This window comes from Callorhinchus milii, unplaced genomic scaffold (genome assembly GCF_018977255.1).
Source record: "Callorhinchus milii isolate IMCB2004 unplaced genomic scaffold, IMCB_Cmil_1.0 Scaffold7, whole genome shotgun sequence".
NCBI lineage: Eukaryota > Metazoa > Chordata > Chondrichthyes > Chimaeriformes > Callorhinchidae > Callorhinchus > Callorhinchus milii.
Window position 1 is genome coordinate 5,892,580 of NW_024704748.1, and position 23,688 is coordinate 5,916,267.

The 23,688-nt window shown below is 44.6% G+C and overlaps 1 protein-coding gene across 1 annotated transcript in view; it reads left to right on the forward strand.

Annotated features, from left to right (window-relative positions):
- tm9sf3 (transmembrane 9 superfamily member 3) overlaps positions 1-23,460 on the forward strand; it is a 64,554-nt gene extending 41,094 nt beyond the window's left edge. Inside the window, exons 10-15 of the mRNA XM_042336749.1 lie at positions 6,980-7,119; positions 8,700-8,768; positions 9,442-9,588; positions 11,456-11,539; positions 13,137-13,213; positions 22,032-23,460. Coding sequence (XP_042192683.1) covers positions 6,980-7,119; positions 8,700-8,768; positions 9,442-9,588; positions 11,456-11,539; positions 13,137-13,213; positions 22,032-22,099 — 585 coding nt within the window. The 3' untranslated portion in view covers positions 22,100-23,460. The remainder of the gene's footprint in view (positions 1-6,979; positions 7,120-8,699; positions 8,769-9,441; positions 9,589-11,455; positions 11,540-13,136; positions 13,214-22,031) is intronic.
- Positions 23,461-23,688: the final 228 nt, after the last annotated feature.

The following is a 23,688-nucleotide window of genomic DNA, read 5'->3' on the forward strand; positions in this document are numbered from 1 at the left end:
TCTGCTCAGTAAGCTCTGGCCTACTCCATGTCCCCCGCCTCTCTCTCCTTCCCCCACAATCAGCGGTCAGGCCTTCAGCTTTTCTGCCCCCACTTTTGGAAATCCATCCCTCAGTTCCTTCATCTCACCTTGTCCCTTGCTTCCTTCAAGTGCCACCTCAAGACCTTCCTCTTTGACCGACCTTCCTCTTTGACCGACCTTCCTCTTTGACCGAGCCCTCTCCTGCCCCTACTCTCCCTGCCCTCCACCCCTCCTGATCCCAACCCCCAGCTCGAGTCCAGATCCCTGACTGTCCCAACACCTTGGGATGTCCTCCCTACATGAACGGTGCTCTGTAAATGTTGTTGAATAAGTTGCAGAATTAATTCTCAGTCATTTTCTTCAACAAGCTTGTGATGTGGAAATCACCACCCGCTTGTATACTTTCCAACAGTAGGACCCGACACTGTGTTGGCTAATTTACAATAATCTTGTTTTCTTTCCATTCTTCAGTTTCTTTGTCTCGCATACGTCTCCTCTCTTAATCCTTCCATCAGTCAACATCCTGGCCTCACTATCTCTTCAAATCTCAAATGAAATTCTCACAACTCCATCTATAGAGCAGTCTCCAAACAGCTTAGTTTCTTCCTTCAGACGAACCTTTTCTCTCTCAATATTTCTTTCTCTATCGCCCAGTCCATCCGAGACCTGAACACTGCTCGCATGTGCTGGGAACCTTGTCCAGCTCCTTCCTCGTGCTCCTGGACAGGATACAGGGATCAAGCAGCTTGCCTATCTGTCGATTCATCTCTCCTCTCTGGCCGCCATTTGCTTCATTTTTTTCAATGCAGTTGAGGAGCTGATAGCCTCGCCAATTAACAATATTGTTAGCTGCAGTGCTAACCAAATTTTTTTTTAGATCAGCAATTATACTGCCAGTATATGACTATCTCTCCTGCCCTTCTCTCTCTTTCTCTCTCTCTCACTCAATCATTTTCTCTTTCTCTCTCTGGCTCTCCTCCTTTCTCTCTCTCTTTCTCTCTCTCTCCCTCTCTCTCTGGGGCTCTACCTCTTTCTCTTGTATGCATGTGTGCCACGTTTTAAAAAAATATCTGATGTCATTGTGCTTTCAGAGTAGTGGATATGCAGCTTATCTGTCGGTGTGTAGACACTTGGCATTTCCACTGTACTGCGGTGACTTCTTCCTCTTTTGTTTCTCCCAGAGTTGACGGACTTGGTTCCTCCCAACTTAGTCTTTCTCACCATGTCCACACTGGAACTCCCATCAGTTCTCTGCCTCAATCCCACCTTGGCACTCTTTGTCTATCTTTAAATCCCACCTTAAGAATTATCTCTCTTCTATGGCCTATGGTCAATTTCCCCTTCCTCCTTAATTGGCGTCGTCACATCCTGTCACTGCAGCTCCAAGACGTTGTCCTTTGTGAAGGGCTTGTTGTTGTAGCTAATTCGGGCATTTATATAGCACCCTTCACGCAGGATAGATAGCGTGTTGCTGCAGCTATTCAAACTATCCTTCTTAGGGAGGCAGAAAGCAGGGTCTCCTTGGAGCTGAACTGGCTCCAAGGTGACATGTTTGACAATGGAATGTCAGAATCAAGCCAGGCCTCTTTGGCAACAACAAAATCACATTTGTATAGTGCCTTTCACGTCGGGAGGACGTCTCAAGGCGCAGTCTCGGTAGTCGGGTTCCTGAGCAGGGCAGGTCCCCAGTATTCCAGGGCACTGCTGGTGACAGCACAGCCCAGCCTAACTCATCGACCAGTCACTGGGGGTAGGGAATCATCCCACTCAGCTCCTGTTAACCATGCAAGCCAAATCCTGAACAGGTAGGGTGATTCTAGCTGGACAAGCAGTGGGAAAGCTTGCCAGACAGTGCTATGTGGTTTTAGCTGGTTAGACGCTTAGCAATTACCCCAATGCACACTCTGGAGTCCCAAAGCCTTGCCTCTTACCAACCTGCGTCTAATACTTTCTGGAATTAGGTAAGTAGGATGTGGCCCTCCAGGGAGCGAGTGTGCATTGCATTCCAAAAATCTTTCTCTGGAATTTCCGTGTGTCGTGGGATGTATGGAATTCTCAGCTTGGTTTGGATACTCTTCAGCATGGTAATGGGTTTCTGCATGTGTCAGACACCCAGATGACCCCAAAAAATTGTATCTAGTTCAGCCAAGATTGTTACTAACTGCAGAACTGGCAAAGGCCACTGGATTCTTACTTTAGATAAAGCTTTAATGCATTGCCAAGTGAGTTGCTTGAGATTATAATGTTTTTAACATTTAGGGTTTTCATTAGTGGGGCTGACAATCCGACTCCAACATCACTACATTTGTTGCTTAGAAGTGATGTGGAGGACTTTCAGCTTCCAGTTATGTAGGTTTATGAACCTCAGCACAGCCTGACCAGCTCGAACTTGTTGCAAGTCTCTCTTTTTGATAGTCTGAGAGTTTCTGACTTCAGTTATTAACAGACAAGAAAGCAGTAATTCAAGTTTGTTAAAGCACCTGGGTCGGTATAAAAATTTTGCTCAAATCGCTTTGAGGCGTTTTGATGTTGGAGGTGCTTTTTGACTCACTACTTGTATCAAATACAAGGATTATTATTAATTTAGGTTCCATCTCACTGGCGATTTCAAATTGCTATTTCAACCAAATGAATAATCCCTTTGCTGTTTGTTAAGGTGCCTTTTTACGTAGGGAGGCTGTCTCAGGATTTGCTGTGAAGCGTCGTGACTATTTTGGAGGCAAACGGTGGAGTTGTTCGTCTGATTTATACTCTTCATTAAATTCAAAGTCATAGGCGACTCATCACATTGTTTCTGACACCCGATTAGCTGCCGGTTTGTCTTCATAATAATGTTCGCTTTCATTTCTAGTCCAGAATATTCCTTGAAGAGTCTTGACCCTTTCTAAAAAAAATTAAAAGTATTGTGGCAATGTGAATAGTTATTACTGTAAACCTTTCCACAAAGTTGGAGTGACTTTCTCAAGACTCAACAGTCTAGTACAGCCACCAGTTAGTAAAAATAATTTTTCCAATTTATTTTCTCAACTTGACTCTGTTCTCAAGAGCCAAAGATTGTGTTTTATGCAGTGGTTGTGAGAGTGGTGAAGGGGGGAAGAGAGATAAATGATGATGAGCACGTGCAACCTTAAAACACAGGCACATACACACACATACTTTATGATGATAATAATCCTTGCATTTGATATAGCACTTTATCACGTCTTAAAGCGCTTCACAGAATATACTGTAAAGTGTCTCGTCTGTGTATGTGTGTAAATTGTAGTAACCTTGTGCATTTGTATAAAGTGCAGTGACTGTGTTTTGCGAAGAACCTCCATAAATGTGTCCTTGTGGAAAGGGAACAAGCAGTTCAGTATTTTCGTTCCAGTTGTAACCTTGTGGAAAGTACACGTTGAAACTCGAGAATTGTCTCTTTGCGAATCTGTACTTGATTCTAATAGCCAAATATTCTCGGGATGTGAATACCACAACATGCCTGCTGCAGCTATACAGGGTTTCAAATGTTCCCTGTGAAGTCCAGCGAGGCGCACGCAAAGTCATGTCATTTTATTGGGAGGAAACATTTCAATCAGCTGCACATGTATATCAGAAAGAGACGGGTTAGTGCGTGCGTGTGTTCAGAAGCCTGTTACCAGCAATGTCTAGTAAAGACACTCATCGTGACGTTGCCCGCCCCCTCCCCCCATCTTTCCCCTCCTTGTGTTTTTTTGCAATCTCTTCCAACCCTGTTCTGCTGTTCTTGCTCTACCACTCGCCTACAGGATGCACAGTTGCTGCACTTGACAATAAATGAATCTCTTTGAGGCGTTTTAATGATGTGATAAAGCTCTGTATCAAATACAAATACCGACTATTGCTCGATCCTTTCTATGTGGAGTCCCGTAGCATAGTGTAGCGTAGGCACTCATCTCGCAAGCTAGAGGACTTAGGTTCAGTTCCCAGTCAGGGCGAAACCTTAGGCAAGTTTCCTTACTCCACATGCCTCTGCTTACCTAGCAGTAAGTACAAATCCGGTTGTTGGTCGATTGGCGGATCACTGTCCAGGGGTAATAATCCCTCCAAAAAAATTAAAGTAATAATAATTATAATTTGGTCACTTAATCCACTATGTTCAACTGGCTGTGAAGCTTCACCCACAAAATACGCAGACAATCCATTTTACAATATATTCTGTGAAGTGCTTTGAGATGTCTGAACAATGTGATAAGGTGCTATATCAAATTCACGGAGTATCATATATATATATACACATATATAATATCTTATGGCTGAGCTCTCTGGGACTCTGCTAAAATCTCTGCCCCTCAGTACTCTATACTCAATAGCCTTATTTATGAACCCCATCTGCCTATTCAACTTGTATTGTTAAAATTGTTGGAGTTGTTCAGTGGAGCTTCACCATGTCATATTTCCTTCAATGAACCCTGTGGGAAATCGTCAGGAAAGGTCTCAAATTTTAATTTTGAACGTTTGTGAAAGGAGCACGACTGTGAACCTTTAAAGGATATTTCACCTATAAATATTCTTATTTCCACTGAATGAGTCTGTTGGGAGCAGTGAAAATGGTCCCAGGAGGAAAGTCTTGTCAGGCCCAGCTGGCTCCACAGGATGGATTCGTCCATAATGAAAGGATATGAGTTTGGAATAATGAATCTTTCAGAATGAAACTTATTAAAACTCATCTTTTAAAATGTCTGGAAATTCGGATTCAAATTTATTTATCCCGTTTGTGGGACACTGCTGTGCGCAATTGGCTGCCGCGTTTTGCCCACAAATATACGGTCAATTCACTTTACAATCTTCTGTGAAGCGCTTTGAGACGTCTAGCAGATGTCAAAAGCGCTATATCAAATGCAAGGATTATTTATTATTATTATTCAGTGGGCCACAGTGGCTGAGTTATTTTGATGTGGAGGCAGGTCTGTCCTGTGCACATTGTTGTCTGCTCATGGGTTTTCTCTTCCCTCCACAAGTTGCAGATCATTCAGAACTCTGCAGCTTGGGTCCTCCCCCACACCGGGTTCCATGATCCAATCACTCTCGCTCCATCCCCCATCCTGCCCACCCTATCATTGGTGGTCGGGCCTTCAGCCTTTCTGCCCCCACCCTTTGGACTCCATCCCACAGTCCCTTCGCCTTGTCCCCCTCTTGCCTCCTTCAACAACTACTTGCATTTATATAGCGCCCTTCACACGGGTTAGCGTCCGGGAGCGCTTTAAGGCACATTTCAAGACCCTCCTCTTCGACCACACCGTCGATCACCACCCCTACACTTCTGATCTCAGCCTCTAGCTCGGGTGCAAATACATGATTGTCCAGCACCTTGGCACATCCTCCTGATTTGAAAAACGCTGTGTAAATGTAATTTGTTGTTGTTGTTACTGCTCATATCTAAGACGATGGGTTTACTGTTAAGTTGGATATCTTAAGATCCTCACACTTGAGAGGAGTTGATTCAAGTGTCTGATAAGCAAGAACTCAACTCCTGTGACCATAAAAGGAAGTGATTTTGCCTCCAGTGCCTCAGCTCCTCGGTGGGAGTTCTGCCTTATCTGCACAAGTTGACATATCCTGCATTTGGATTAATGACAAACAATTTCCTCTGTTTTCCCTCGTGCCTCTTGTGAGATTGGTGAGGTGCACAGTGTGGTGGCAGAGAGTGCGAGAGAGAGATGAAAGAAACTTTAAACTCTGGGAATGCACAGAAGGGCAATTGGCATCTGACAGTCAACCCTGGCGTGTGACCCTCATTAACTGGGTTCCTCTCAAAGGATTTCTTTGCTACGAGGATTGAGATTGCTCAGTCATCTGCTGTACAGTACTGGTATCAAACTGAATTTGAAGTGGCAGATAATAGTAATAAACCTTGCATTTGATATAGTACCTCATCACATCGTTGAGAGGTCTCAAATCTCTTCACAGAGTATATTGTAAGGTGAATTCACTGTGTTTTGTAGGTGAAACGCGGCAGCCAATTGCGCACAGCAGTGTCCCACAAACAGTCATGGATTGAGTGACAAATTGATGATCCACCAATTGACTTAACATCAAGTTCCTACTTACTGCTAGGTAAACAGAGGTGTGTGGAGCAAGAAACTTGCATAAGGTTTTGCCCTGCCTGATCTGATCAGGAACTGCTCCAGTGCAGAGACGAAACCTCACACACCACATTTGGATTTGAGCTCACAATCTAAGCTCCAGTGCAGTATTGAGGATGTTGGGGGAAACATTGCTGTGCGCAATTGGCTGCCGCGTTTTGCCCACAAAATACAGTCAATTCACTTGACAGTATATTCTGAGATGTCTGAACAGCGTGATAAAGCGCTACACCAAATACAAAGGATTATTATTACCTCACTCAGACCAGCCACGCCATCAGATGAAACACTTTGTGGATTTCTGTGGGATCTCGCTGTGTGCAGGTTGCTGCTGGTTTGCCTTCAAAAACAATCGCTTCACTTGATTACTATAAAACTCTTGAGACACCTTGACGTGATAAGGTACTGTAATTGCCTACCCATGGCCTTTCTTTATCTGAGTGTTTTCCAGTGCAGATTAGTTACCAGCACACTACTAACCCAGCATGACTCTCGGACAAGATTGTCATGTCAGAGGCAGGTGCGTAGTTGGTGTGAGTGAGGCAGATGTGTGGTTTGCCGTTGAGACCATGTTCTGCTGACAATAGCCGGGGTCTCCTCACTGAATATTCTGCAGTGACACTGATCACCTGTTTCCAAGTGATCTGTCTGTTAGGAGATGGATGAGATGTCCTTATCGACTCTTAAACAATTGCTCCACTGCTCAGTGCTCTAAACCGACTGTCAGCTTTTTCAGAGGCGAGAGTGCTACCGCTCAGCCAAGCTGACCCACTAAAACCTGCTACATTGTCACTGAAAGATATTAACCAAAATATTTCAACTTTCCCAGATCTTTAAACCTTTTCCTTGTCTCATAGGTCGCTGTCTGCTGTATCTGTTTCTTTGTCATCCTGCCCCTGAACCTGGTGGGGACCATTCTGGGCAGAAACCTGTCAGGCCAGCCCAACTTCCCATGTCGTGTCAATGCAGTGCCCCGTCCGATCCCAGAGAAGAAATGGTGAGTAGCCAAGATAGCCCAGGCATATTTCTTCATCTTTCATAATCCTTTCTGCTTCCCTAGGGAGACCGTGGAAGCTGAAAGAGTTGATTCATTCAAATACAAATTAGATAAATTTCTTTTAGAAAATAATATTTTGGGACACAGCACACGAGTAATTTGAGACATAACATATAGTAAGTGTAGTATGCTTTGGGAAAAACCAGGCAACTCTGTTGTAGACTAATCCATACAGAATTAATTACTATCAATGTCTCCATTATTGTAGCATGTGATTAACTGGATGGTAGAAGGCGAACTAGATGGACCTTGGTCTTTTTTCATCCAAAGGTTCCAATAAAAGAATAAGCCATTGGCTTTAGCATTTTTCTTTTTTGGAGAAATAGAAGAAAGACCAAGGCCCGTAATACAGGGCACCATCGATACCAGAAAGGGAATGAGATGCGGAGATGAGAAAGGGAATGAGATGCGGAGATGAGTAAGGTGGTTGGTGACGCACGGTTTATCTGCCAATGCACGCTCTTGCCAGCCTGTGCCTAATACTCTCAGGACTATGTAGGTAGGGTGTGTCCCTCCAGGGAGAGAGTGCACATTTCATTCCAGACATAGGAAAATTTCTATTTGTAGGTGACGTACATGATTAAGCTGAGCTCTTCTCTGGATTGGATACTTTTAAGCACATTGATTGGTTTCTGCAAGTGTCAGACACCCAGCTGAACACAAAAAAGGATTCAGGTTTGAGAGGGAGGAGGAAGAAAGTACTCACACCTTTATAGTGATTTACATATAGAAAATGTACTTCACAGCAATTATTTCCTACGCTTTGCAGCAGTTGCCTGTGCAGTGCTTAGTGACAATCTTCAGTGTGCACATTATCAAATAAATGCAAGGCTTCCTTTGTTGTTGATGACAAGTGTAGTGACTGATTTTGTAGGCAAACGTTGAAGGCGAGTTGAGAAGAACATAGTTTGTTGTCACCAGCAACAGTAGAAATCCCCACCAGGCAGAAAAGGCTGCTTTAAGCAGGTCTGGTGTCAGCCAGTTATACTGTGTTGGCACTGTGTATGCTGGGGTCAGGTTATGCAGTGCTGTCTGGACTATTGAGTTTATATCAACGCAGGTTGCAAACTAATGTAATAAACCCCTCAAAAACAAATCTGGTTGCTGAAGCCACGACTGTTTGTGGGACACTGCTGTGCACAATTGGCTGCCGTGTTTTACCCTCAAAATATACAGTCAGTTCACTTCATAATATATTCTATGAATAGATTTGAGATGTATCAATGACATGATAAGGCACTGTACAAAATGCAAGGATTATTATAAATCGAAAGCCTTTAGGAAAGAGTAGGTCAGAACAATGTCAGAGGGAAATATTACAGTTTCTGTTTTGCTCAGTGGGAGAGAGAGAGAGAGAGAGAGAGGGGGGGGGGCAGAGGAGGAAAGAGCAGAGATGGTTGAGCAGGATTGCAAAGTTTCGACCTGGTGATGGGACGCTGCCAGATGTGGTCCTCCCTGAGTTGGAGTCTGTTCTCCTTTGGTGGCAAACAGATGGCTGCTATTTTGATCTTGTTTTACAGGTTCATGGAGCCAGCTGTCATTGTATGCCTGGGAGGAATCTTGCCTTTTGGCTCTATTTTTATTGAGATGTAAGTACCTTTTGGCGTTAAAAAGGGCCGCTTCACTTCTCACTCAGCACTGAGGCGAGAAAAAGATCAAGCATTCGTTTGCAATTATGCAATTTGTGACTTAAAAGCCGTTCAGTGGAGAGCTTTCTGTTCAAAATGCCTTCCTCGCCGAACTCTATCTGAACTATTCTACAGGGTGTCCACAAAGTCATGTTACCCTATGTGNTTTTTTTTACACAGTACACTGCTCAACAACTGAAATGCGGAAGAATGATGATAATTGTATTTAGAAGTACTTAATTGTATTCAGTGCTAGTGTTTAACTGTATTTAGACGTCCAGAGGATCAGTGTGTGTGAGCGCCATCATTTTCATGGCAGATAATGATCTGTTGCCATGTTCAGTGCGAGGATCTTCCGTAACGTGCGCAATTGGCCCACAAAACATTCAGTCAATTCACTTTAAAGTATATTTTTATGATGTCACTACGACATGATAAGACACTATATCAAATGCCAGGATTTTTACGTAGTAGTAGTAGTAACAGTAGTATTATTATTGGAGACGTGCAATAATCTCATGGTAGAAAGATTGCAGTGTGACCTCCAGATGTGGCCCGGTGGAGGATTGTGTGAAGTTGAATGCAATGTGCTTTTTCTCAGTGTTGCGTTTATTTTGCCCCCATTAAACATCAGGTACTTTATCTTCACATCGTTCTGGGCGTACAAGATTTACTATGTGTACGGATTCATGATGCTCGTCTTGGTCATCCTCTGCATCGTGACTGTCTGTGTGACGATTGTCTGCACGTACTTCCTGCTGAATGCTGAGGACTACAGGTGGTGAGTGTCACAAAAGCCTCTTTGGTTTGACTCATGGTTGTTTATCAGTGTGTCCTGTGATTGGAGTGAACAATAAGGGTGAGCCTGGCTCAGTGATTGGACTCTCACCTCTGTCGGAAGGTTGTGGGTTCAAGCGTCATGTTGGGACTTGGAATCACATAGTCTCAGATGACACTCCTTTGTGGTGCTGGAGGGCGTTGCATTGTTGGAAGCGTCGTTTTTCAATGAGACGTTAAACCAGGGTCCCGGCTATCTGTTCAAGTAGACTTTAAAGATCCCGTACACTTATTCAAAAAGCGATGGGAGTTTGGCCAACAATCCCTCAAAATAAATTTGGTCACTCACTCCATGGCTGTTTGTGGGACATTGCTGCATCAAATAGGCTGCCGGGTTTCGCTCACAAAATACACTGTCACTTTACAATCTATCCTGTGAAGATGTATCCTTTGAGACATCTCAACATTGTGAAACATGCTATAACAAATAGAAGGATTATTAGGATTAGGGTTCAACTTACTGTAGCCACAAGAATGTGATGTTTACTCAGCAAGGGGGCTGTTCAATGCAGGCATTTAAAAGCTAGAGAGAGTTTGCAAGCACCTACAGAGCAAACAAAACAAGTGCAGTAAGTTGGGAGAATCCTACCACTGAATGATGTGGACTCTGTGTGAGACAGACGCTGTGGGCAGTGAGGTGCATCCTGGAATCTGGGGATGGAATCACATCCCCCACCTCCTGTGAGGAGACTACTCGTCTGCAGCTCAGCGATGTGCCGAGCTGCATGGAGTTTCTTGGTCTACGGTCCATTAAGCTTCAAAGCAGGGAGGGAACTTAAAAAACAATTTAGTCAGATGCAAAGCACAACATGTGCTATAGACTGCTCCTCAAAGCCTTATAACAACTATGTGCTGAGGACAGCGTTCAGCTATCAGACCGTACCAAAACAGGCTCGTGGAATTGGGAACGAGGAGAATTTTTTTTTACCCAGAGAGTTGTTACAATCTGCCTGAAAGGGTGGTGGAAGTAGATTCAACAGTAACTTTCAAAAGGGAATTGGATAGGTACTTAAATAGGAACGTTTTGCAGGGCTATGGGATAAGAGCAGATTAGAGGGACTATTTGATAGCTCTTTCAAAGAACCGGTACAGGCACAATGGACCGAATGGCCTCCTTCTATACTGTAAGATTCTGTAATTCTATGAATCACAAGGTGTAAAACCCCAAATGGACACAGTCAATCCATTTTACAATATATTTTGTGAAGCGCTTTGAGGATGTCTCAAATGACATAATGTAAGGATTATTATTATTATAGAACGACAGACAGCATATTATTTCAGAGCTTTGTAACAGGCAGAACAGAATGGCTGGCGTTACTGTAGGATTTTATTCAAAGCAAAAGCTCAGTGTGATCATCAAACCTCAGCACTTGTTGAATTTGTGCAGCTCTCTCAGTGAGCCCCAGTCACAAGCCTTGAACCATTCACCCCTTTCCCTGAGACAGTAGCTCAGCCGAGGGCAATAAAGAAGCTCATACATAGCGGGGTCAGACCTTTGGGTATGAGTTTGCTCTGTGAATTAGGAGATAAGGCTTTTGAGCCAGAAGAAAAGCCCACATACAAAGCTGTGTTTCTAAGCCCCAGACGAGCATAGGCACCAGAATTCAGTGCAAGCTTTCACTGTCAAATAAAAAGCTACTTAATACAGCTGTGACTCTATCCTGATCTCAAATGGACTACCATAATCCAGTGTACTCCTTCAGAAAGTATTGTGCGTGGAATCCGGTCTGTTTATGTGTGAGCTGGAAGCCTGTTGACCACAATTCTTGGGTTTTTTTATATCTAAAATCCTTTTGATGCTGTTACAGGCAATGGACCAGCTTTCTATCTGCGGCTTCCACTGCAGTCTACGTTTACATGTACTCCTTCTACTACTACTTCTTCAAAACAAAGTAAGTCCTTGCCTTGTTTATCATCATAACACTTAAGACATCTTGCTATAAAACAGCCCGTCTCTGCCTCTCTGGGAATCGGGAGCAGCCAAGGGAGAGGGTAACCAAGTTTGTTCCCTCTCGAGTTCCCCTTTCAATTCAAAAATATTTTTAAAGAAACGTTTCATTGTACCCTTGCACTCAAGCCTAGCTCCATTGTGTATTTGGAGTCCCTTGGCGTAGTGGTTAGCGAGCTTGTCTAAAGTGAGGACCCGGGTTTGATTCCCGGGCAGGGCAAAACCTTACTCAGCTTTTCTTGCTTCACACGCCTGATTACCAAGTTTCCGTACTAGTAAGGAGGAACCTGGTTGTTAGTCGATTGGCGGATCGCTTTCCAGGAGTAATAATCCTTTCAAATAAAAATTGGTCACTCAGTCCGAGTGTCTGTAGGACACTGCTGTGCGCAATTGGCTGCCGTGTTTCGCCCACCAAATACAATTTGCTTTTCAGTATATTCTGTGAAGCGCTTTGAGACATCTCAGTGATGTGAATTAGGCACTATTATTATATCAAATTGAAGGGTCATCGTTTTTATTGTAAATCTCTACAGTGGCTGTGTTTACAGAGTCTTAGAAATGACAGCACGGCAGGAGGCTGTTTGGCATGTGCAGCTGAGGCTGGGCGAAAATTTGCACTGCAGTGTGCTACACTACTCCAATCCCAACTCCCTGCTCGTTTCTCGTAACTTTTTATATTGTTCCCCGTTTATCTAATACCCTTTCAAATGCTGTGGTTGCAGCCTCGATGGCCTCTTGTGGCAAAGCAATCCATATTCCAAAGACACTTTACCTGAAAACGTTTCTTCAAACTTCCACTCTTACCCGTTAGGTGCTCTCCCTGCCGAACTGACCTTTCACACAACAACCGGGGAAGCTCTCACTCAGCTTAGTCTGGCTCTGATTCCTCTGCTGTGTAATTTGTGTGAGGAAATGGAAGGGGCTACATTTCTGTCTGTGATTTGATAGTCAGCAAGCTCTGTATTTTGTCTGGGCTGTTTAGAAGGAGATGTTAAGCAGATGCTCACTTCTCTCTCTACCCCACCCCCCATCCCTGCAAACAGGAGAAAATCAACCGCATTGCTTTTTCCATTCTCTCTCTTCCACCTTGCCCCACCATCGCCAGTTGGGTTTTCAGCCTCTCTGCCTCCACCCTCGATCCCCTATCCCTCCACCTCACCCCCATCACAGTGGTTCAGTGGTTGATACTTGGATGAAAACAACTCCTCGACCCATTTGATCTCATCCTCACCAATCTTATCATCTTCTCAATACAACATCAACTTTGTTCCTTAAATGAAACCATGTCCTGGCCTTAATGGTGACCACTTCCAGCTTTTTCATGCCTCTATATATACAATATATAAGAAAATCTCATATATTGCTTAATAACCGTATATAAATGTATAATTATATGAATGATTTTCTTCATCTGTGGAGTATAAAATCGTCAGTGTCTGTTTGATTATTAAGAAAATAATTTAAGGAGAAAACATAGGTAATCTTGTGAGCTGTGCGTGCTGTATTGTAAGTGACTGATCTTCCTTTTACTCCTGTGCTAGGATGTACGGCCTGTTTCAGACCTCCTTCTACTTTGGTTACATGGCGGTGTTCAGTACTGCTCTTGGAATCATGTGTGGTAAGTGGGTGCTTCGAGAGAGGGGCACAGAGTGGGTGTGGGAGGTGGGGGGGGTGGGGGAAGGAGGAGACACGAGCATGGACAGCCATGTATCTGCACCGTTGACCGAGGTGGTGAAACGTGGGCTCCAGCTGCCAGTGTGACTGCACCACACTGGAGACGCACTTTGACCAGATGAAGACATCATGTGCCGAAAGCTAGACTTCAGTCCAACAATGCACTCTCCGGAAAATTAGACTGCGGTTTACAGTTACATAACCTGTAACTATAAACCGCAGTAAATTCATTCCAGATTTCTCTTTACTTTGTATGGATGAATTATTGGTGAGACAAACCTTCACCGACCTAATAGCAGTCATATAGGCACTGTTTATTCTCTCACACCAGAACCCGCTCTCTTTTCTCGGGTTTCTTTCAGCCATTTCTTACCAATTCCCATTTTGCACGGCTGATACAAGCGCCTAACTTTATTACCACAGGCAAATGCTGGTAAACCGAATCAACGCTTCCACCTCACATAGAGGCCCGTAGCATCACCTGCTTGCCTTGCAAGTGAGAGGACCTGAGTTCGATTCCTGAGTGGGCAAAACATTAGACAAGTTTCCTTACTCCACAACTCTGTTTGCCTAGTAGTAAGTAGGAACCTGGATGTTAGTCGATTTGTAGATCGCTTTCTGGGGGTAATAATCCCTAAAAAGAAAAAAAAAATTGGTCACTCAATCTATGACTTCTTGTGAGACACTGCGGTCCTCAATTGGCTACCGTGTTTCGTACATAAAATACACAGTCAATTCACTTTACAATATATTCTGTGAAGCGCTTTGAGGGGTCTCAACGACATAAGGCACTGTATCAAATTCAATTTGCATTGTTGGAGGTGCAGTTGGTTGGCTGAGATGTTAAACCAAGGTCTCGTCTTTGCCTATTTAGTTGGAAGTTAAAGATTCCATGGCATTATTCAAAACACAAAAGAGTTTCTCCCGGAGTCCTGATCAACAATCCACCAGATAAAAATGGATCATTCCCACCATGGCTGTTTGTGGGACATTGTTGTGTGCAAATTGGCTGCCATGTTCACTGAAAAATACAGGCACTGCACTTCACAGTGGATCCTGTGGAGATTATTTTATAGCTAGAAAAGCAGGTGTGAGCTCTTTGATAGTCTTTCTCAGACACTTGCTGTCTCCTGTTACAGCCACATTAAGAGGGAGAAGCAGAGAGATCTGAAACTATATAGGAGACTGCTCATTTTGTTTGGGCTTTGACTGCGAGCCTTCACGTACTGTTAATTGGAGTCCTGTAGCTTAGTGGTTGACCGGCTCACCTCACAAGCGAGAGAACCCGGGTTTGATTCCCGAGTGAGGTGAAACCTTAAGCAAGTTGCCTTGCTCCACACACCTGTTTATCTAGTGGTGAGTAGGAACCCGGTTGTTAGTCAATTGGCGGATCATTTTCCGGGGGTAATGATCCTTCAAAACGAAATTGGTCACACAATCTACGACTGTTTGTGGGATACTGTTGCCGCAAACGTGCCACAATCCACAACTGTTTTGTGGGCTATTGTGTGCAATTGGCTGCCGCAATTCGCCGACAAAACAGTCATTCCACTTTACAGTATATTCTGTGAAGCGCTTTGAGGCGTTTCAACAACATAAGGTGCGATGCCAAATGCAAGGATTAGTATTATTATACAGCACCTTTCACAATGTCAAGGTCTCAAAATGCTTTACAGACATGAAGTGGAAAACCGAGCAAAGGGGGAAAGCTTTGACCAAAGGTTAAGAGAAGAGGTTCAATATTAGGAGAGGTTTTGCTCAGATAAATGGGGGAGGAATTCTTTCCACCAGTTTTTCCATGAGAGGGCATCGATTTATTATCATTGTCCAAAATACAAAGGGAGAGTTGTGAGAAATATTGATCAACAGAGGGTTATTGGGACACGCATGACCTGAACAGGATCAGTGGAGCAGAATCCATCATAGCTTATTATTCATGGTGATCAGCCTTACTGGAAGGTCCAGCTGTCTGCAGATGTGAGCAGACTTGCGCTGCTTTCCAGTGTTCAACTGATGCAAGAACCATTCCAGGCGTCAGCCTCGTCTGCTGGCCATCATGGAATGGAAATGTCACCTGTTTGCACTTACAGAATTGGTTAGAAAGAAAGAACTTACATTTGTGCAGTGTCTAACGTTGGGATATCTGAGTGTTTCACAGTAATCACGGTCAAGTGTAGTGACTGTTTTATAGGATGGGACAGACACACACGCACATCCTCTGTCTAAGCAAGCGCACACACACATATTAATTGTGAATGTATATCCGGAGAACTGTGTCGATTGGAGTGAGACTGAAGTTCGGAATCGCTCACAAGGACAGGAAGCAGCCAGTGAGAGCCAAAATGAGCTCTTGATGCTGTATTTAATTTGGGGATTGGAATCATCCTGTGCGTGTCTCGATTTACAGTTGCTAATTTTAATTCCTCCTCTTGGGAGATATCAGACCTGGGCAGCTGGAGGAGGCTTCCTCTTGGGGAACTGATTCAATAAACATGATATTGTGGAGGGAAGAAGGGGCCCTCAGGGTGGATCTGTTACTTTACCTTGAAATCCGTTGATTTCTGGGCAATATCTCAGTGTGTAAACAACAACTTGGATTTATATAGTGCCCTCCACACCGGACGGCGTCTCAGAGCGCTTCACAGTAACGGATACCAGGGCCAAGGGGGAGGAAACTGACCAAAGGCACGGTCGAAAAAGAAACAGCAACAACTGCAGTTGGACAGCGATTCGGAGTGCTTAATAGTGGTGGAGTGCGAATCCTAGCCGTGGGGAGGGAGGAGGTGACCCTGAGCACGGTCAAAGAGGAAGGTCTTCACTCGTGATCCAAAAGAGGGGAAGGAGGGGGCAAGGTGGAGGGATTGATGGAGAGTTTCAAAGCTTCGAGGCTGAAAGTGCGGTAGCCAATGGTGGAGGGGACGAGGGACAAGCAGGAGGCTGGTGGCAGCGGGTAGTGGAGTGGGGAGAAAACAGGTCAGCAAGGTAGGTAAGTGCCTAGGAAAGGGCATTATATAAATGCAACTTGTTATTTACACACCGTGATATTGCCCAGAAATCAAATGGAAAGCTAGCACCTGAGGAGAAATCTTCCCCAGGTCTGTTTCATCCCTTGGCTGCTCCTGGTACTTCTTCGTGGGATTGCGTGAAGATTACAGTGACATACCAGTTGACTTGCAGAGACAGCCATATCGTATCCCTGTGTGCTCCATTGACTTAGTTGTAAAGGATCTCCAGACAGGACTTCATTTGGCAGAGGAGCCTCTTGGCTGGAAGCTTGCATGATAGCCTGGCTCAGTCAGTCTCACTTGCCTCGGGGTTATTCGGGAAGAAAATCCACTATATGGGTCTCAAGCTCAAGGCCAGGGCTGACACTCCAGTGTGCAGGATTGCAGGGCACTGCTGCATTGTTTTGGATATAAACTGAGGTCTTGTCTCCCTGTTCAGGTGGACATTACAATTCCGAATAAAGTTTCTCCCAGTGCCCTGGTCAGCATTCATAAAACTGTAAAGCTTTACAGTACAGAAGGCCATCCGACCCAACATGCCTTGTGTTGCTCTTTGAAAGAGCAGTCCTTTAAGTCCCTGACTTTTCCTCGTACCTAAATATCAGTTCTGCCTCAACCAACCCCCTCTCGGTATTCCATGTGCTACAGCTCTGTGTTGAAATATTCCTCCCTCTTTTGCTTGTTTACATATCTTAAATTGATGCCCTCTCGACAGTGACTCACCGACCAGTGTGTATAATTTCTCCCCATCAACTCTGTCAAACCTGACACAATGGTAGCACTTTCGCCTCTTGAGTCAGAAGGTTGTGAGTTATTTGAGGCATCTCAACAATGTGATAAGGAGTTATATCAAAGGCAAGGGTTATTTTTATTATCATCAAAATCCCACAATAACTTTACAGACCTGGATCAGGTCTCGCTTCTTCCTTACTGTTTCAGTGAAGATGGGATGGGGAGAGACTGAGCATGGGGCAACAACAACAACTTTCATTTATATAGCACCTGTCACGCAGGGCAGCAGCCCAGAGCACTTAATTGGCACTTAACCTCTACTACCCAAGGGCAATACAGGTCGCAAATGCAGTTTTCACCTTGAGCAATGATTGTTGCGTAAACCCAGCTGGAGAAAGATAATGCTTGCCCACAGTCCATCCACTGTAATGTGAATTTGGTAAACCAGTCCTTGTTCACTTTCCACACAGCTGATATTGTCACTGTCCAGGCTGAAACCTGGAGGTTTGGTTGGCAGGTGAATAGTAGGGTGTAAGAGCTCAGCTGCAGCAGTTGCCCTGGTGTGGCAGTGTAACATGCAGGAATTGAGGAGGTAGCTTAGCAAAGACACTCTGACATAATTATACATCCAGGTCTTGCACTGAGCTTCGTGAGCTGATCACCCCCATCTTCGCCCGACTTCACTGGCTCCACCTCCCTCAGAGGATCAAATTCAAGATCCTTCCCCCAACCTCTGGCCAGTTACTTAATGGCTGTGTGCAAATTGCAAGCTTCAGAACCTCCACCATCTGTACTGTGAAGCCTTTTGGGATGTCCATCTGACTTGAAATCCACGATACCAAATGTAAGGCTAAGTGGTTAGAGCACTTACCTTGCAAATGAGAGGACTTGGGTTTGATTCCCGGGCAGGGCGTAATGTTGGGCAAGTTTCCTTACTCCACAAGCCTCTGTTTACCTAGCAGTAAGTAGAAACCTGGCTGTTAGTTGATTGGCGGATCGCTTTCCAGGGATAATACAATACAAAATTACATTTGTAAAGTGCCTTTCAATAATAATCCCATCAAAAATAAAATGTGATCAATCCAGGACTGTTGTGGGACACTGCTGTGTTCAGTTGGCTGCTGCGTTTCGCCCAAAAATTTCTTGTGGATAAAGGGATTAAGGGATATGGGGATAAGGCGAGTAGGTGGAGTTAGAATAGATCAGCCATGATCTTATTGAATGGCGGGGCAGGCTCGAGGGGCTGAATGGCCTACTCCTGCTCCTATTTCTTATGTTCTTGTTAAGATTGATGATACTTTTGATGTAATCTGACCCACAACCTGCCATAATATTGACATGGGGAATTAATTCTCAGCATGTTTCTTAAAATTTTTGCTTGGAATGTACATGTTTCACACAAAGAGCATCAGAAAGTAATTGAAAGAATCTAATTGATTTAAAGTGTTAAATTGGACAAGATGGGACCTGCACGTAACTCACCAAATCTCCATTACACCTCTCAGGTTATACTAGGGGGAAGCTTGTGGATAGCAGCTTTTCTTTCACCAGTTGTCTCTGCTTTAATTCTGGAACACGAGTGTATTTTTAGTCCTCGGCCCAAAATGAATTTGGAATTGCTCATATGTTATTCGAGGAGTGTGAAAGCTGCTCTATGCTTGTGCAGTACTGGTTCGATTGGAATGAATGTGGTGTGCGTGTAGTTTAAGTGGGGTGTTTTTTCCACTAATGCAATATCAACTTTAACTTGCATTTTGTGAGATCTCTTTACAGATCAGTCTCTTAGTAATACAGTAATCCTTGCCCTTGCTTTCAAAGCCCTCCTTGGCCTTGCTCCTCTCTACCTCTGTCCCCCTAAGTCCATACCGATCTGTCCGCTCCCTCCGCTAAGCGGACTCGGGCCTGCTCCACGTCCCCCGTCCTGCCCGTTCCACCCTTCAGCCTTACTGCCCCCCCGCTCTTTGGAACTCCATACCACAGTCCCTTCGCCTTGCCCCCTCCCTTGACTCCTTTAAAGCCCATTCAAGTCCTTCCTCTTCGACCGCGTCTTTGATCATTCTCTTATTCCCGCCCTCCACCCCAAACCCCAGCTTGGGGTGGAGGGCCGGGAAGGTAAATCCTTGACTGTCCAGCGCCTTGGGATGTGAAAGGGGCTGTGTAAATGTCATTTGTTGTTGTTTGTGTGTCAGTACTTCAGGTTTTCCTTGTTTACCCTGTTTCCGAGATCCGTTTCCCAGTTCCTCCAAATCGTTCAGTTCAGCTCCAGCTCTAAATGCCTGTGATCAGTGCCCCCTCCTCCCCAATGAGAATGTTCGGGGGTGGGGGAGAATATAATCTAGCTGTATTCTCTTGTGAAAGCCAAAATTTAAACTGAATCAACTGTGTTTTGCCAGAATTGCACGCCTGCAATTGTAAGTTTCCTAATTGAAATTCCACCTAGCTTATTACACTCCATTAATTGAGCTTAAAGCTTAGATTCAAAAGATTCAAAATGAATTCAGTTACAAGGCGATGCTGCCTCTACATGATCACATACCAGCATGGATACGAGTAGCTTTCCTGCTATTCAGACACCAGAGCTCAGTAAATCCGTCACTATCTTTCTGGAGGATTTCACAATGAACATGTTTAGTGTCACCGTGAAAAACTTGCTGTGAAGACTGGCTAGTGTTTGCTACACACAATTAATTCAAACCACAGACGGTTGCGTGCTAGAGAAATCTGTCTCTAATAATAATAATCCTTTCATTTGCTACAGCGCCTTAGTTTTAAATGGTTTACAGCACAGAAAGAGGCCTTTCAGCCTATTGTGTCTGTGCTGGTGCTTGCTCCCCCACTGTAGATGTCTACTCTAATCCCATTCCCTGCTCGCCCTGTTGTGTGCTCGAGTATCAGTTGTAAAACGCAGACTGTAATATCTGAGCAATTCAGCTGAAACCATCAGTCATTAATTCTGACCCTCCCACAGGTGCAGTGTAATCTGAATACAGAGCAATTTTCAATACCACAATACTGTCTGTAACTATTGCAGTTATTTGACTAAAATGAATAATTACTGCGTGAATGCTGCCCTCTGGAACTCCATCCCACAGTCCCTCCACCTCGCCCCCTCCCTCGCCTCCTTCAAGATCCATCTCAAGACCTTCTCCCCCACATCCGTGCCATAACCCGCTCTGTCTTACCCCAACTCTGCAACATTGCCCAACTCCGTCACTGCCTCACCCCTCAGGCCGCCAAAACCTTCATACACGCATTCATCAACTCATGGCTCGACTACGGAAACTCCCTCCTTGTCGGCCTCCCCAACTCTTCCCTCCACAAGCTGCAGATCACCAGAACGCTGCAGCTCGTATCCTCTCCCACACCAGGCTCCGTGACCCCATCAACCCCACCCTTCCCCGGCTCCACTGGCTCCCCATCTCTCAGAGGATAGAGGTCAAAATCCTTGTCCTCACTTTCAAGGCCCACCATGGCCTTGTCCCCTCCTACATCTTTGACCTGCTGACCCCCTATCAACCTGTCCGCTCCCTCTGTTCAGCAGGTTCCGGCGTGCTCCATGTCTCCCACCCTCGGTGGCCGGGATTTCAGCCCCTCTGCCCCCACCCTTTGGAACTCCAACCCACAATCCCTTTGCTTTGCTCCCTCTCTTGCCTCCATCAAGGCACGACTCAAGACCCTCCTTTTTGACCGTGCCTTCACCGCCCTCCTACCCCCTCTGCCCTCCCTCATCCCAACCATGCCCCCCCACGCTCGGGTCCTGATCCCCGACTGTTCAGTGCCTTGGGACATCCTTCCGACCTGAAAGGAGTTTTACAAATGTAATTTTGTTGTTATTCCTCTTTGATCGTGCTTTCAGCCACCCTTACACCCACCCTCCCTGCCCTCCACGTCTACTGATCCCGACCCCAAGCTCGGGTGCAAATCCATAACTGGCCGGCAAGTTTGAATGTCCTGATTGTGGGAGGGGGGCCTAGTCCTTAGAGGTTAACAGATTAATCGCGAGGACGTAAAATAGAGTGCCCACTTGACACAGGGTGGGCTGTTCAATTGCATTTCCCCCACTTGAGTGGAGCAGGGAGGTGTGAGCCTGCGAAGGCCTGACGGATGCTGCAACGTGGGGGTGGTATGCTTCTCATTAGTGAAGCTCTGACTGTATCGAGCACTCTGTGGGGCACAGTTAAAGTGGGATTAATGCAAAGAAGCTGCTCATTACAATGCCTTGCAGCCGGAGGCCAGTGGGCTTTCTGTTCTTCTCCCCGTGACGGACGGCGTGCAGGGCACTTGCAGGCTCGCCTTCACAACTACAAAGGAAAGCCAGAAGCTGAACATTATAATGAGACGACTCTCTCTCTCTACACACTGACCAAATCGCTCTGTCTTGCAATATTGCATTTGGCAGATTAACACGAGCCCCCGACCGCTCTGCAGCCTGTCAGTCTTTTATTCTTTAATAGGTTTGAACTTTCAGCTCTGTTTCTTTGTTCTGACTGTTGCTGATGTTAATGGAAACAGTAAATTGTAACCGCGTACAGAGAGAGAGAGAAAAGGTAACTTTCCAGTGCTGGCTGGGGTTTAATGAGTATTCTCTCAGCCTGCTTGTGTCAGCATTTTATACAGGTCTCCAGGTACCACAGCCTTGTGTTCTTTAACAGACTTGTACAGTGCTCGAGGGAGTACTGTATTGTCAGAGGTGCCGTCCTTCAGATGATACATTAAACTGAGGTCTCATCTGCCTGTTCAGGTGGACGTTAAAGATCCCATGGCACTATTGGAAAAGTGAATGGAGTTTCTCTCTCCTGGTATCCTGGCAAACAACCCCCCAAATAAAACTGGTCACTCACTCCATGGCTGTTTGTGGGACACTGCTAGCCGCAACTGGTATGGCTGCTGCATTTGCCTACAAATACACAGTCACCTAATTTCACAGTAAATCCTGTGAAGCGCTTTGAGATGTACTTCCGAAATGATGAGGCACAATATCAAATACAAAGATTATTTATTGTTTGATTATTTGACTATCCGCAGGTGCTGTCGGTTACATGGGAACAAGTGCCTTTGTTCGAAAGATCTACACCAATGTGAAAATTGACTAAGGAAGGAAGGCCAGAGAACTGGGAGGTGTGGATCAGTTACTGTTTTCTGCTTTAGGCTGGACTGCAGTTTGAGCTGCAAGGAGACATTGGTTAACACTGGGTATAACGTGGATTCCATTCATGGAAGCTTAAAGCACCACCGGCGGTCCTTGATCCTGCGTTCTTACAGACTGCTTTGTCCAACTCTTGGGCAAAAGCTTGGATTATATGCAGTAAGCATTACTACAATATAGTGCTAACCTTCCCAAACCCCCCAAAAAACATAGCTCATTTAATGAAGAATAGACTAGCTCTCTTCAGTGAAGAGGACAAATAGTTTATTTAAATCCAAAACAAAATCCGACTTAAATGTCCACGCCACCATTCATTCATTCTTTGATTATTCAGGTGCCGTCTCTAAATGATCAGATAATCCAGAAAAATCTCTCTCTTTATTTTGCAGCCATCGCTTAAACAACACCCTCCCCCCCACCCCCTCTCTCACTGCTGTGATCTGTACCTTATTGATCCTGGGCGCTTATTGCATCTATTTCCATTTGTAACTTCACCCTCACATTTGCTTACCAACTCCTGACAGCCAGCTCTTAACGCGAGACGTCTGCTGTTAATGGACCACCTGAATCCAGTCTCTCAAAAGTCCAGAATTGCAGAAAGTTCAGTTCTTGTCAAATTCAGTCCATCCAAAGAGTGAAAGCTCAGGACAGAGCCTCATCTGCACTGAAATTCACTGTATAGTTAGCATATAAAAAAAAATTAAACCACACGCAACCGCACACTGTTAGAATAGCCTGGCAGTTTGTTCATAGTTTTTATTAGACAGCTTTTCAGGTCTAAGTGAAATGTTTTAATTGGGCGTATCGAATAATTTCTTCTCGATCTCTTCTGCGTTTCGTTTCCTCCTCCGAGAGTTAGTCTGCAATTTAGTCTTGTTTTATGTTGCGGTTGGAATGAAGGTTTTACTCAAGTTATGAAAAAAGGGGGTAATAAATGTATATAACCTTATAATGTAACTCTAGACGTAGATCCCAAATTTATTTGGATGTACAGATTTATTGCATAGTACTTTCTGATAACAAATTAATTTGGTGTATAAATGTGACTTTTTTTTGTTTGGGTGGCTTTTTTTTTCCATCTTGCCTTCCTTCCATTGCATGAAAATGATAATCTTCATTCTGTGTGTGGATGTTACAGAGCTCTTTGCTATTCTCCCAAATCTCAACACCATTGTAATTTCCAATCTAAATTAATTTTTTTTTGTTAATTCCTTACCTGGGCTCTGTGTGTGTGCATCAACCTGAACCGTTAACTGCTTCAGAGTGTCAGGAACAATGAAAACAAAATAAAAACTTTTCAGAACATAAGCAGGCACCAAGAATTATTTGTTGGTTTTTAAAGGTTGAATTTTTATTGTGGTCTGAGAGAAAAGCCACGTTTCTCTTTAAGTTGGCAGGATGGGTCAGGTATATTCAGAGCCTGAAATTCCCACAAGGCTGTTTTACCTTAAACTGATATTAGTTTCCGTCTTTCGGGTGAGATGTTAAACCGAGGTCCGTCTGCCTGTTCAGATTAAAAAATAATTAAACCACATG